General features: G+C 40.8%; 1 protein-coding gene across 1 annotated transcript in view; it reads right to left on the reverse strand.

The window, feature by feature from the left end:
* The window catches only part of obscnb (obscurin, cytoskeletal calmodulin and titin-interacting RhoGEF b), a 583,513-nt gene that overhangs the window by 47,115 nt on the left and 520,939 nt on the right, over positions 1-15,459 (reverse strand). Inside the window, exons 77-81 of the mRNA XM_048618408.1 lie at positions 13,997-14,174; positions 12,032-12,145; positions 10,587-10,754; positions 9,492-9,594; positions 3,228-3,357 (exon numbers count right to left, since the gene is read on the reverse strand). Of these exons, the coding sequence (XP_048474365.1) occupies positions 3,228-3,357; positions 9,492-9,594; positions 10,587-10,754; positions 12,032-12,145; positions 13,997-14,174 (693 nt within the window). The remainder of the gene's footprint in view (positions 1-3,227; positions 3,358-9,491; positions 9,595-10,586; positions 10,755-12,031; positions 12,146-13,996; positions 14,175-15,459) is intronic.

Below are 15,459 nucleotides of genomic sequence, written 5' to 3' on the forward strand. Positions count from 1 at the left end.
CTTGAAAAACGAGGACAACTGAGATGTACGGGAGTGGAATGCCTCATCCTGGGAGCAGATGCGGTGGAGGCGAAGGAATTGGGAATAGGGGATAGCATTTTTGCAGCAAGGTGGGTGGGAGGAGGAGTATTCTAGGTAGCTGTGGGAGTCGGTGGGCTTGAAATGAATATCGGTTTCTAGGTGGTTGCCCGATATGGAGACAGAGAGGTCCAGGAAGGGGAGAGAGGTGTTAGAGATGGTCCAGGTAAACTTAAGGTTGGGGTGGAAGGTGTTAGTGAAGTGGATGAACTATTGTGTGTTTCAAGAAGGTCACCTCTCATTCTTCTAAATTCCAATGAATACAGGCTCGACCTTCTCAATCTCTCTTCATAAGACTGAACCCCACCCCATACCTGGTATTAGCCTCGTGATCCTTCTCTGGACTGCCCCCAATGCCAGTGCATCTTTCCTTAAAGAAGGGGCCACAAATTGATCACAGTATTTTCAGCTGTGGTCAGCCTCGTGCCTTGCATAGTTTTAGCAAACTCTCTTGACTTTTACATTCCATTCCCTTTGAAATAAAGGCCAACATTCCATTTGCCTTCCCTATTACCTGCTGAACTTGGATGCTAGCTTTTTGTGATTCAAGCAAGAGGACTCCCAAATTTCTCTGCTCTGTAGCTTTGTCCAGTCTTTCTCCACCTAAACAACATTCAGTGCCTCTTCCTCAAAGTACATAATGTCACATTTTCTCACATTACATTCCATTTGCCAAGTTTTTGCCCACTTGCTTAACTTGTCTATATCCATTTGCAGACTCTTCATGTTGTTCTCACCACTTGGCCTCCCAACTATTTTTGTGTCTTCTGCAAACTTGGCTATACTACATTCACTTTACTCATTGAAGTTATAAATAATTGTGGTCCCAGCATTGATCCCCGTGGCTTTTCATTAGTTCCAGGTTTCCATCGTGAAAATGTCCTTCTTATCACAACTCTGTCTACTTTAGTTAGCCAATTTATTAGCCATGCTAATACAGTACCTCCAACATCATGGACCCATTTCTGTTTAAGTGGTCTAATGTGCAGTACATTACCAAACACTTTCTGAAAATCCAAACATGTTATATCCACTGTTTCCACCTAGCTATCCTGCCTGTTACCTCCTTAAAGAATTCTAGTAAATTTGTCAGGCATGATTTCCCCTTCATGAAACCATGCTGACTCTCCTTAATCATATATTTTCCTAAATGCTCTTCTATTACATCCTTCGTAAAGTTTTGGCAAAGATCTGTAGCTCGGGTTGTGGGTGAGGTCTGGAAAGGGCACTACTCACCATAACGGATCAGACAGTATAAATTCCAAGCGGAGTAGAATAACATCACTTCATCGGAGGATCCACTGATGGTGGCTCCACCTAGCATGGTGATGAAATGTCTGAACGAAAACAAGCCAGCTTGGCTAGCAAGTCAACAATCTCATCCTTTCTAAAGACTTTGACATTTTCCCAATAACATATGATAAGTAAAAAAGGTTTTAATCACATTTTTTTTGTCTCCTTACTTATTTAAGTATAGGTGTCACACTGGCAATTTTCCAATCCCTTGAAGAATCATTCACTATCTCTGTAACTACATCCTTTACTATTCAAAGATGCATTCCATCAGGTCCAGGGAACTTATCGATCTTTAGGCTTATTAGTTTCCCCAGCACTTTTTCTCTAGTGATAGTTATTGCTCTTATTTCCTCTTCTCCTTTCATCCCTTGATTATTTATTGAGTTTAGAATGCTGTTCGTGTTCTTTACTGTGATAACTGATGCAAGTATTTCTTCAACTCCTCTGCCATTTCCTGGTTCTCCATTATTATTTCCCCTGTCTTATTCTCTAAAGGTCCCATGTTCACCTTGGCTTCTCACTTTCTCTTTATATGTTTAAAGAAGCTCTTGGTATCTATGTTGATATTACTTGCAAGTTTACCCTCATAAAGTTTATTTCATCCCTCTTTTTTCGTTTTCTTTTGTTGGTTTTAAAACTGTCCCAATGCACTAAGTGGCTTACCACTAATCTTGGCCATATTGTATACTTTTACTTTCAATTTGTTGCTATACTTAACTTCTCTGGTTAACCATGGTTGGCGTATCCCCTTCCTAGAATCGTTTTTCCTCATTGGAATATATCCTTTACTGTGGGCCATGAACTATTTTCTTAAACATCTGCCATTGTTCATCAATTGTCCTTGCTGATAAATTCTAAGTCCACTCCAGCTAGCTCTGCCTTCATTCGTTTGCAATTTCTCTCATTTAAGCTTAGCATGGTTTTTTCTGTTTGGTTTTTTCTGTTCCCAGTTTCTCCCTCTAAAACTGAATGCTAAATTATCTGTTCCTATGATGCTGCTTGGCCTGCTGTGTTCATCCAGCCCTGCACCTTGTTGTCTCGGATTCTCCAGCATCTGCAGTTCCTACTATCTCTGCTAAATTATGGTCATTGTTTCCCAGGGAATCTTTTACTCTGACATTATTTAGTAAACCTGCCTCATTACACAGCTCCAGATCCAAAATAAAGTCATAGAGTCATACAGCATGGAAACAGACCCTTCGGTCCAACTTGTTCATGTCAATCAAGTTACCCAAACTAAACTAGTCCCACTTGCCTGTGTTTGACCCATGGTCCTCTAAACCTTTCTTATTTATGTACCTGTCCAGATGTCTTTGATTCATGGTTTTATCCACAATATATCATTTTAACCGTCCTGAATACACTTTGTGAATTCTTCCTCTTCTACCAATCTGCCTATCCTAATCTACATGAAAATTAAAGTCTTCCATGATTAATGTACTGTATTTATTGCATACCCTTATTACCTCTCAAATTGCTCAGGTTATTGTACTTTATGATTTAAGTATCTCATTAGCAGCACTTCTGATAAGACGTGAACTTGCTTCAAAGGTGGCATCAGAAAATTCTATCTCAAAGAGATAGACAGCTATTAATTTGCAATTTCACTTGCTAAAGTGAAACAATAAACCAGATTGGGAAGAGTTCTACGTGTATACATATATATACTACATATATATATATATACACACACATGTAAAATGTATATAACTGTTGCAACATTTAATTCTATGCTCATATTTGGTATGAAGCCACTTATGACAAAAACAAAACTGGTTATGATAGTGAATTAAAATGGAGAGCTGTCCTGTTGATTTATAGAGAAGAAAACTATTCTAATTCATCAAACTCACCTCACATTCGTAGACTCCAAGGTCATTCTTTTCTGTGTTTTTGATGGCCAGCACTGCAACTCCAAACTGCGGATCATAGAAAGTCTGGTATTTTGTTTTATTTGTTAATGGCGAACCATCAATACTCCATCTTCAAGAAGAACAAAATTAAAAATAAATCAAATTAACTGATATTTGAAAAATACTTTAAAAAACATCAGCTTTCAATGGAATATAGCAATATCCAGTTTGGTGAAGAACAGCATAAGCTCACAAACAGTAGTTGAACGAAGCCATTAATCCAGTTGAATGACCAGCAAACCTGCACTTGGAGCCATATGGCATTGTTCCATTCAGGAATTTCCACAAAACATCATGTTAATTGAGAAATTGGTTTTACTGCTATTCCTCAGATGTCACTTTGGAGCAGCCTGGAAGCTTTCCAGGGCTACTCTGAGACAGTTGGATATGGGCCTAACAGGTTCAGTAGTTCCTGTGGGAGGGCATATATATTCATTTGTGGGCATAATGTTAACCCCCCCCACTTATTAGAACATAAAACATAGAACAGTACAGCACAGTACAGGCCCTTCGGCCCACGATGTTGTGCCGACCTACTTTCTTACTAAGATCAATCTACCCTGCATACCCTACATTTCACTATTCTCCATGTGCCTATCCAAGAGTTGCTTAAAAATCTCTGAAGTATCTGACTCCACTACCACTGCTGGCAGTGCATTCCACATGCCCACCACTCTCTGTGAGACGAAACTACCTCTGACATCTCCCGTATACCTTCCTCCAATCATCTTAAAATTATGCCCCCTTGTAATAGTCATTTCCGCCATGGGAAAAAGTCTCTGACTATCCACTCTATCTATGCCTCTCATCATCTTGTAAACCTCTATCAAGTCACCTCTCATCCTTCTTCGCTCCAATGAAAAAAGCCCTAGCTTCCTCAACCTTTCCTCATAAGACCTGCCCTCCAGTCCAGGTAGCACCCTGCTAAATTTCCTCTGCACCCTCTCTAAAGCTTCCACATCCTTCCTAAAATGAGGTGACAAGAACTGAACACAATATTCCAAGTATGGTCTAACCAGAGTTTTATAGAGCTGCAGCATAACCTCCCGGCTCTTAAACGCAATCCCCTTGCCAATGAAAGCCAACACACCATACACCTTCTTTACAAAGCTATCAACGTGGGTAGCAACTTTGCGGGATCTATGACGTGGACCCCAAGATCCCTCTGTTCTCCACACCACCAAGGATCCTGCCATTAAACCTGTATTCTGCATTCAAATTCGACCTTCCAAAATGAATCACTTCTCACATTTCTGGGTTGAATTCCAACTGCCACTTCTTTGCCCAGCTCTGCATCCTGTCAATGTCCTGTTGTAACCTACAACAGCCCTCCACGCTGTCCACATCTCCACCAACCTTCGTGTTATTGGCAAACTTACTAACCCACCGTTCCACTTCCTCATCCAAGTCATTTATAAAGATCACAAACAGCAGAGGTCCCAGAACAGATCTCTGGGGAACACCACTGGTCACCGAGCTCCAGGCTGAATACTTTCCATCTACTACCACCCTCTGTCTTCTATTGGACAGCCAGTTATGTATCCGGACAGCCAAATTTCCCTGAATCGCATGCCTCCTTACTTTCTGAATGAGCCTACGATGTGGAACCTTATCGAATGCCTTGCTAAAATCCATATACACCACATCCACTGCTCTACCTTCATCGATGTGTTTTGTCACATCGTCAAAAAATTCAATAAGGCTTGTGAGGTATGATCTGCCCCTCACAAAGCCATGCTGATTATCATAAATACTATCTCTCAGAATCCTCTCCAATAACTTGGCCATCACAGAACTAAGACTGACCGGTCTGTAATTTTCAGGATTATCCCTATTCACTTTCTCAAACAAGGGAATGACATTTGCCACCCTCCAATCTTCTGGTACTACTCCTGTGGACAGTGAGGACGCAAAGATCATTGCCAAAGGGATAGCAATCTCTTCCCTTGCTTCCTGTAGCAACCTTGGGTATATCCCGTCTGGCCCAGGGGACTTATCTATCCTCATGTTTTTCAAGATTTCTAGCACATCCTCCTTCCTAACATCAACCTGTTCGAGCATATCTGCCTGTTTCATGCTGTCCTCAAATGTCAAGGTCCCTCTCACTGGTGAATACTGAAGCAAAGTATTCATTAAGGGCTTCCCCTACTTCCTCTGACTCCGCACACAAGTTCCCTCCACTATCCTTGATTAGCCCTACCCTCACTCTGGCCATCCTCTTGTTCCTCACATAAGTATAGAAAGCTTTGGGGTTTTCCTTGATCCTACCCGCCAAAGTTTTCTCATACCCACTTCTCACTCTCCTAAGTCCATTCTTCAGTTCCTTCCTGGCTACCTTGTAGACTTCTAGAGCCCTGTCTGATCCTTGCTTCCTCAACCTTAAGTAAGCTTCCTTCTTCCTCTTGGCTCGGTGTTCAACATGTCTTGTCATCCAAGGTTCCCTCACCTTACCATCATTTCCTTGCCTCAGCAGGACAAACCTATCCAGTACCTGTAGCAACTAATCCCTAAACAACCTCCACATTTCTATTGTGCATTTCCCTGAGAACATCTGATCCCAATTGGTGCTCCGTAGTTCTTGCCTAATAGCATTGTAATTCCCCCTCCCCCAATTAAATACTTTCCCATACCGTCTGCTCCTATCCCTCTCCATGACTATAGTAAAAGTCAGGGAGAGGGATCACTATCACTGAAATGCTCTCCCACCGAGAGATCTGACACCTGACCTGGTTCGTTGCCAAGCACCAAATCCAATTTGGCCTCCCCTCCAGTCGGCCTATCTAAATATTGAGTCAGAAATCCTTCCTGGACACGCCTGACAAAATCTGCTCCATCCAAACTATTTGCACTTAGGAGGTTCCAGTCGATAATAGGGAAGTTGAAGTCACCCATGACAACAACCCTATGACTTCTGCACCTTTCCAAAATCTGTCTCCCAATCTGAATGATTGATCAAATAGTAATTCATTATTTGTCACTATTCTAGAGTCAGTCTTCAGAGAAATAAAACCAATTTAAAACCTACATTTTTGGCCCATTCCAGACCTTTGGCTGCCTCTGGGAGTTGTACAGCGTTCCCCTGAGATAATGTTGTTTCCTTAATTGGGGGTACCTTTATTGAATTACTATATATTTAGTTTCACTCTCTACTTAAATGGCCCCATACCCACACAAGACATGATCAATTTAAAGTGTTGTCATTAGAAATATAACCTGTTGCAGCATCCTGTATAAAAGGAACAACTGTTTAATCAGTCGTTATATTTACTTTTTATTGCACACATACATGAGCAGGGCATGTTTGTTTTTTTGTTGTGCACATACAGGAGCAGGGGATGTAATGAATTAAAATTTGGAAAATTATTATTAGATCCACTATTAACCTGTTCTATTCCATTGAAAATTAATTCCCAGATTATTGGAACTTTCATTCCTGAGTCCATTTTCCTGAATGGTTATCGTATCACTTCCATGACTCTAACTTTTCTTTAATTTTGTGCCCAAAATTAACAACTTGTCATTTATATAGCATCTTAAGTTTATGTGAATATTTCAGAACACATCATGAAAACATAAGAGGAACTAATAGAATCATAGAATCCCTGAAGTGTGGAAACAGGCCCTTCGGCCCAACAAGTCCACACCGACCCATCCCCCTATAACCCACCAAATCTCCACATCCCTGAACACTACGGGCAATTTAGCATGGCCAATCCACATACCCTGCACATCTTTGGACTGTGCGAGGAAACCGGAGCACCCGGAGGAAACCCACGCAGACGCGAGGAGAATGTGCAAACTCCACACAGACAGTTACCCGAGGGTGGAATTGAACCTGGGTGCCTGGCACTGTGAGGCAGCAGTGCTAATCACTGAGCCACCGTGCCGCCCTTGTAAAAGCATGGAAAAAAATTAACAGGGGTGACCAAAACCTGGTCAAAGCAGAGGAAGATGATGCGGCAGAGGGTTTCAGGGAGGAACTACCAGACATTATTCTGAGCTTTAACACCACACAAGTCCTGTGATAAGAAAACAAAGAACTGCACATCTGGAGATCTGAAGCAAACAAAAAGGAACAGAAATTGCTGGATAAATTCAGCAAGTCTGGCAGCATCTACGGTGAGAAAACAGTCAATATTTTGAGTCTAGTGACGCATCTTCAGAACTAAAAGCAGCTAGGAAAAGGTGGTATTTATGCTGATGATGGGGGATTGAGGGGAAAAGGAGTGATCAGATAGGGGGAGGTGGAGCCCACAGACAGAGAGAAAAAATGGCTCAGTACACAAAGTGATTGTTAATATAAGGCAGGGAAAAAGAAAAGCTAGGTAGGTGATAATGGGGACTATAAGTACAGAGGAACATAGGAACAGGAGTAGGCCATTCAGCCCCTTGAGCTTGTTCCACCATTAAATGAGATCCTGGCTGATTCGTGGCCTAATTCTGTATACCTGCCTTTAGCACATATTCCTGAATACCTTCATTTAACAAAAAATTTCTCTATCTCAGATTTAAATTTAACAACTGATACTGCAAGCGATGCCATTTGTGGAAGACAGCTGCAAACATCTACACCCATTCTGCTTCCTAACATCTCTCCTGAATGATTTGGCCCTAATTCTCAGTCTATATACGCTAGTTCTAGAATACCCATCCAGTGGAAATTGCTTCTCTTTATGTAACCCGTCTTTTTCTGTTAATATCTTGAGAACTTTGATCAGATCACACCTTACACTTCTAAATTCTAAAGGAAACAGAACTAATTTGTGAGAGATTTCTTCTCATGTGGCATGAGATTGTGACATGTGGCAGTAGGAGGGGACGGCATTCACATTCCAGGAATCATTCTTTGTAAACCTACATTGTACTCACTCCAAGGCCAATATATTTTTCCTAAGGTGTGGTCCCCGGATCTACTCACAGTACTCCATAAGTGGTCTAATTAGGGTTCTCTATAGCTGCAGCATGATTTATGTATCTCTATCTACCAGTGCTCTGGATACAAAGGCCAGCACTTTCTTTATTATTTTCTTGTTTGTGATATTTTAAAGGTCTATTCACCTGAACCCCAAATCTCTTTGGGTATCCACTGTATTTAACTTCATACCGTGTGGAAAGTACCTTGATCTATCCCTTTTCAGTCCAAAATCGATAACCTCACACTCGTTTATATCGAAAATGTGTTGGCTGTGCTTAAAGCAACTCATTTCATGACAGGGCCTGCGGTTGTGAGGGTAGGTAGGAGACATGGAAGGCAGCATTCACATGCTGAAATTGTTAAACATGGTGTTGATTCCTGAGGCTGTAAGGTACCTATGCAGAAGATCAGGTGTTGTTCCTCTAATATGTGTTGATCTTTGCTGGAGCACTGCAGCAGGTCAGAGACAGAAATGTCATCATGGAAACACGGTGGTATGTTGAAGTGGCAGTTAATTGGAAATAGGGGTCATTTTTATAGTCAGAACATAGATGGTTTGCAAGCAAGCATTCAGTCTGCATTTTATCTCCCCAACGTGTAGGAGACTGCATTGTGAGCAGCAAATACAGTAGATTAGACTGAATGAAGCGCACATGAAGGCATGTCTGGGATCTTGGATAATGAGGAATGAGGAGGTAATTGGGCTAGTGTTGCACCTTTTGAGATTGCATGGGAAGATGCTGTGGGGATGTGGGGAGGTGTTGGAAAAAGAGGAGGAGCGGACCAGGGTGTCCTAAAAGGAACGATTCCTGCAGAATGGTAAAAAAGGAAGGGAGGGGAATGTACATCTCGTGGCATCCCACTGAAGGTGACAGAGATGGTGGCATATGATCCTTTGAATGTGTGGATGTTGCTGATGGAAAATGAGGACAAGGGGGATTTTACTATTGTTGTGGGAAGGAAGGAAATGGACCAGACATAGCTAGGGTCCTGGTCAACCACAATAGCAGGGAATCCTCAGATGAGGAATAAGGTGGACTCGTCTGAGGCTCTCCTGCCAAATGCGGCATCATCAGATCAGACGTGACACGTGTTTTAAGTCTTGTGATGTCACTTTGTTAGCACAGAGCTTCGCTTGAGGAGCATGAATCAAGTTAGTGTGTTCAATTTATAGCACTCCTAATTACTCCATACATTTTTATGGTTCTATTTACAAATTAGAAGATAGTTCTCTTCCATTAACAAGAACTAATGCAAGAATTAAATGTTGTTAAATGAATAAACCTTACCTTATCTGTGGGGTTGGTGCAGCTTCAATAGTGCACACAAACTGTGTATCTTCATTCTCTACAAATGGGATGTTTCTAAGGTGGCTTACAAACCTTGGAGGCACTGAAAGTTAAATTGAGAGGTTATTTGGCTTGATAAGAAAGAAAGATTAGATCTAAAAGCTACTTTGTGCAAGGAAACAAGTCCTATACTAGAGAAGGTATGACTGTGGAACTCCCGATATTGGGTCTTGAAACTTACTTATGTGAATGGTAAGCTTAAGTTACCTGTTGGATGCCTCCAGGCAGTTCAACTGCAATATATGCCTCCAGGTGGGTTCAGGGTTTGGGGGATGGTGGTGGCTATGGTATGCAACTGTTATCAGTGCTGCTGTAGAGTTGGGACCAGGATTTCTCCTTCTCCCAGTTCCACATTCAGGCATTTTTACTAAAAATACATATTCTTTTGGTGGCTGTTTCCAGTGATCCCATTAAGGATTGTTCGTTGGGCCCTATGTAGAACTGGGTTTTCTGAACACAGCTGCTTTGATGTCAGCTGAATCCTGGACAGATCAATTTCTGGAAGGGAACCTGAAATCGGCACTAGATATTATTTACATTTGAAACAGACCCTCATATTTTTTTTTTTTTGCCTTCAGAGACATGGCAGGTTCTTATGCACTACATACTGATGCACGAATATCCATAATGGATGCGATGCACCTATCTATACCTGCAAACCAGCTATGGCATTAACTGATATCTAGGCTGAATTGTCAAGTGATCTCACTGACCCAGCAAAAAAATTTCAATTTTTATAATCTTGACACTTGGCTGACTGAAAACGAGAATCCTTAAAACTTCATTCTTTCTCAGCCAGTCAGAAATTGATTTTGTTTAAATGGCATTCTTGTCATCTCCAAAACTGATGACAGAACTTGAGAGGGCCAAGAAAAAAGATAAATATTTCACTTTAAAAAGTAGAAAATCTTGGTCTCTATTAAGGAAAATTAATATTTAAATAATATAATTTAAAAAAGGAAGGGCACAATTTCCCCAGCCAAGGGAGCATGCCACATGTGCTGCACTGGATTATTTATGTTTCAAAATTCCTACCTTGTACAATAATCTTCCCAAGTGTATTGGCATTGCCTGCAGCACTAGCTGCGTAGCACATATACTGTCCTGAGTCGGCAGCAGTGAGAGTGTCCAAGATCAGCGTACAGGAACCATCCTCATCCTCAATAATAATGTGATGTGGATCAACCTCCACAAGCTTTCCATCTGGTGTCAAAAATAAACATGTTAATTTTAAAAAATGCTCATGGGATCTAATAGTAATGGTTTGCAAAGTCATTGCAAGACATACAACACGGGTCAATGTTACCCTAATTCTTTTTCTTCCTGCATGGACTTTTGAGTTCTGTGTATGGTATATTTAAGCAGAAGCTGAAATCACACAGTGGAGGATAATAGGGCATGCATAGGGTTTCCAAGCAGCTGTGCAGTTTACAGAGAATGCTGGCACCAGTACCAAGAATGCCTGTCTATTCTGGGATATTCAGGCAGTGGCGAGTTTTTCTGGCTACGGTGAACGGTTGAACCCAACACTGAACAAGAGGATAATGACAGGGTTGCTAGTTAATGAGGTGAGTTTGGGACAATAGAGTGAGAAAACTCAATTGACCTCGTGGAGGAAAACTCTCCATGAAACATGACCAAAATGACACACACAGCCAAAACAGTGAGATTCAGTCCAATGTGAAAAGTGTTCCTTTGGCCATCTAGCAGTTTATTTACTTATCTCACCCAGATATTGGGGCGGCACGGTGGTCAGCACTGCTACCTCACAGCGCCAGGGACCTGGGTTTCATTCCACCCTCAGATGACTGTCTGTGCGGTGTTTGCATGTTCTCCCTGCATCTGCGTAGGTTTCCTCCAGATACTCCAGTTTCCTTCCACAGTCCAATGATGTGCAGGTTAGGTGGATTGGCCGTGCTAAACTGCGCCTAGTGTCCGGGAATGTGCAGCCTAGGTGGATTACCGATGGAAAATGCAGAGTTACAAGGATAGGGTCGGGGGGGAGGCATGGATCTGGGAGGGGGATGCTCTTCGGAGGGTCAGTGTGGGTTCGATGGGCTAAATGGCCTGTTTCCACACTGTAGGGATTCTGTGATATCATGATGCTTGATCAAATGTACAATGTGCCTGGTTATAAAGGTATATTGAGGATTTACATCAGTATGAAAACTTGAGCATAATTTTTCCAAGACCCAAAGGAGTCCAATTCTTTCTGACAGGAAGTCATGGATTTTTCTTTCCTTTCTTAACTGATGGCAATGAAGCTAACTGTTATCATCTCAACAGCTGTCCTACATATTATATACTAGTTTATGATAGACATTAAACACAGGATTTTCCAGTGTCTGCTACTTCATTTACTTTCTGAACTACAAATCAGGTCTTAAAAGATCTATTAAAAGATAAATTTGGCTAATAATGTTGGTTGCAATATTTTTTTCATCTGATAGAGACATGTTTTGTTCACAAAAAAGGGTTACCTTTATACCATGTGACAACCGGTTTTGGATTTCCGATAACCAGGCATGCCAACTTCACAGTCTGTCCCATTTCAGCTGTACAATCTGCCAGTTTCTCTACAAATTCTGGGGGATCTAACAAGAAAACATATTCATTTGGTTCATATAGTTTCCTTTATCCACCACATTTTCTTAATGAAAATTCGCACTCTATCCATTTGGATACAGCTAACCGAACAAAACATAAAATATAAGAGAATATGATGTTTTTGCTATATATCCAGGATTGACAGGTGTTAAAAGCAGATATTTTAACAAATTGCTTTTGAAGCATCAGGAGAAGATTCATTAATAGATAATTTCTTTTAACAACATAATGTTTGATCCAATTACTCAAATAAAGGATCATGGTGCAGTTTGATGTCAATGCTATTATATTTCTATGTTGAAGTCAGTCCAACTTACGTTTATCAAAAAGGTTTTATAACCATTTGGTGGTTTTATGGATTGATGTCTTCTCACTTTTGTAGTGCATAATAAAATTTAGCCCAGCACAGAAGTTTAAATGTTTTACTGGCTACAAAATTCTGAAGAATTCTGTACAGGTAGAGGCCAGAAAATGACACACAACTAATATGTTGCAATCTAACTCAACTTAGTTATTACGCTCAAAAGTTCAGAAAATCAAAAAAATTCACACTGTTGTGGTTGAGGGATCCATCTGAGATTGGGGTTAAAACATCTGCAGTGTTTCATTTATTCCTGGATGGGAAGAGTTAGGAGTAGTTTATGTATTTAAAAATGTTGTATGCCTCAGAACTGATATTTCAAATAAAAATATAGGTCTGAGTGGACAGCTTGTAGAACAGTGTTATTAACCTGAGAGGTGAACAATAATATTTATTTTATACATCAGGCCTATGAGGAAATGGAGGCACTGTGGTAATAGCACAGGAGTAACAAAATAATAGAGAGCATGGGTTCAAATCCCACCGTGGTAGCTACTGGAATTTGAATTTAACCAATAACCCATTGTTGATTGCTGTAAAAACATATCTGCTTCACATCTAAAGATGTAATTCCAGACCCACTGCAATGTATGAGCTAGGAACTGCTCTCTGAAATGAGGAAGTAATGATGAAGTAATTAAAACAGCAGATGTTCAAAAGATCAAATTTGGAACCTAGAAATCTTGGAGGGCTGAAGGAAGAGAAGCCATGAAGATAGTTCAATACATGAGTAAAAATTTAAACATCTAGACTTTTCTAAAAAAAAATCACTCGTGCATTGTGTGCATTGTTGGCTGGGCCAGCATTTGTTGCCCTTACTAGTTGTCCCAGAGAAGGTGAAGGTGAGCTGCTTTCCATCCACTGAGTCTGCCTACACTTCCTGCTGCCTCGGGAAAGCAGTCAACATAATCAAAGACCCATTCCACCCCGGTTATAGTCTCTTCCATCCACTTCCGTCGGACAGAAGGTACAAATGTTTGAAAACATGCACCAACAGTTTCAGGAACAGCTTCCTCTCTGCTGTCATCAGATTTTCTCGGACTTCTCATTTATTAAAATTGCTCTTTCTCTGCCCTTTCTCTGTAGCTGTAACACAATATTTTGCATTCTATTACCCTGATGTAGTTATGCAAGGTATGATTTGCCTAGATACCATGCAAAATAATATTTTCACTGGATCTTAGTACATGTGACAAGAATAAATCAAATCAAAATGATGACTTAGGAAGGCCCACAATGTAGACACTTGCAGACAGGGAAATGGGTAAATGGGGCTTCACCTGACAAAGGAGCAGCGCTCCGAAAGCTTGTGATTTCAAATAAACCTGTTGGACTATAACCCGGTGTCCTGTGACTTCTGACTTTATCCACTCCAGTCCAACACTGGCACCTCCACATCATGGTAAATGGGACAGTATGAGTGAAGACATGAGTGGTAAATATAATGTCTGTGTCTTGGATTTCAGCAGATACTTACTCCAAGCGGGTAGACTGAAGCACTGTTGTATGCCAGTAATGTCTTTTACCCATGAAATCTTTATATTCACAGTTCGAGCTTGAAGCGTGTATTTACGCACTGAATCCTCTCGCTCATGCCAGATTTCAAAGGATCGTTCATCGCCTTCCACAAAGTCATTCACATCAATGTTAGTGAGCTACATGAAGAAAATGAAACTGTAAATTTTGCAGATATTTTCAGAACCTTTAACCATTCAGACTTCTCATCTTCAAGTCTGATGAACAAATGAAAAAAACAGTACCTCCCAAAGGTCTCAGTTCCTGGGGAAAAAGAAAGTAATAAATGTTTTGTCCAAATGAAAACTGTAGCACTTTAACAAACTGCATAGCCCAATATAGGAATATAGCAACTTACAGTAAAAACATTTTGTCGATTTGAAAATTTAGAAACACAAAAGTGCGAGAAAAAGAAACAGTAGCCTGGAGTTTCTGTTTGCACTGTTTTCTTAAAAGCAATTTATTTGAAATCAGTGAAAATATTGCAAAAGGTCACAGAATTTTAAACACAAATTACATATAGAATAACTAAGTTTTTTATGTCCTTTTACACTGGAAAAGAATATTACAGTAGAAACTAGTCCTGCCCATAAGACTGGTCACATCTCCAGATCAAATTAATTGCTGGTGCAGGTTTTGCTCACAAAGGCCGTTATAGTTGGCTGTATAAAAGGAAGCATTTTTTTTCAGTCAGATTGGGATAAATATTATGGTTCAGCAGGTCTGGCAGCATCTGTGAAGGAAAAAGCAGAGTTAACGTTTTCGGTTTGGTGACCCTGCCAGACCTGCTGAGCTTTTCCAGCAACTTTGTTTTTTTCCCCTAATTTTACAGCATCCGCAGTTCTTTCGGTTTTTAAATATTATGGTTATTGGGTTTGAAAGGGGGCGAGTGTGTAAAATCCAGCAGGTAGTCTTCCCACTGCTTACCCACAACCACTTAATGGCCTTATCCTGTCAACTTTGGTATTTTAAGTGGTGCAGGGAGGCTGGACATTTAGGATCTTTAGCTATGTGGACTGGTGTTGAGTGATGGGGGTACCTCCATTTGAGGCTGCCTGGGGCCTATCAGTGGCACCCCACCACTCAAGGCCATGCCACTCTTTAATGTTCCCCTCAGCTGCTTGAACCTGTCTTGCTCATTGAAAGGCCAGAATCCAGAGCTGTCAGTAATCTGATTTGTTAGCAGCTGCCTAAGGCATGACTTCCTGAGAAAAGGCTGGAAGTCTTGCCTTAAAGCAATTAACATTAAACCCTGCATTAAATCTTTGTGCAGCAGACATTGGGACTGTAGGAAGGCACTCTCCAGGCCTTTTTTACCTGGGTGGGACAGGAACCATGGCACCACATATGATCCAGCCCAGGCCCACTAATAGGTAAATTTTAAAGTTTCTCAATATGTATTTTGCATTAATTTACAATTGTTTA

Source organism: Rhincodon typus, chromosome 2, assembly GCF_021869965.1.
Source record: "Rhincodon typus isolate 14 chromosome 2, sRhiTyp1.1, whole genome shotgun sequence".
NCBI classification, from domain to species: domain Eukaryota; kingdom Metazoa; phylum Chordata; class Chondrichthyes; order Orectolobiformes; family Rhincodontidae; genus Rhincodon; species Rhincodon typus.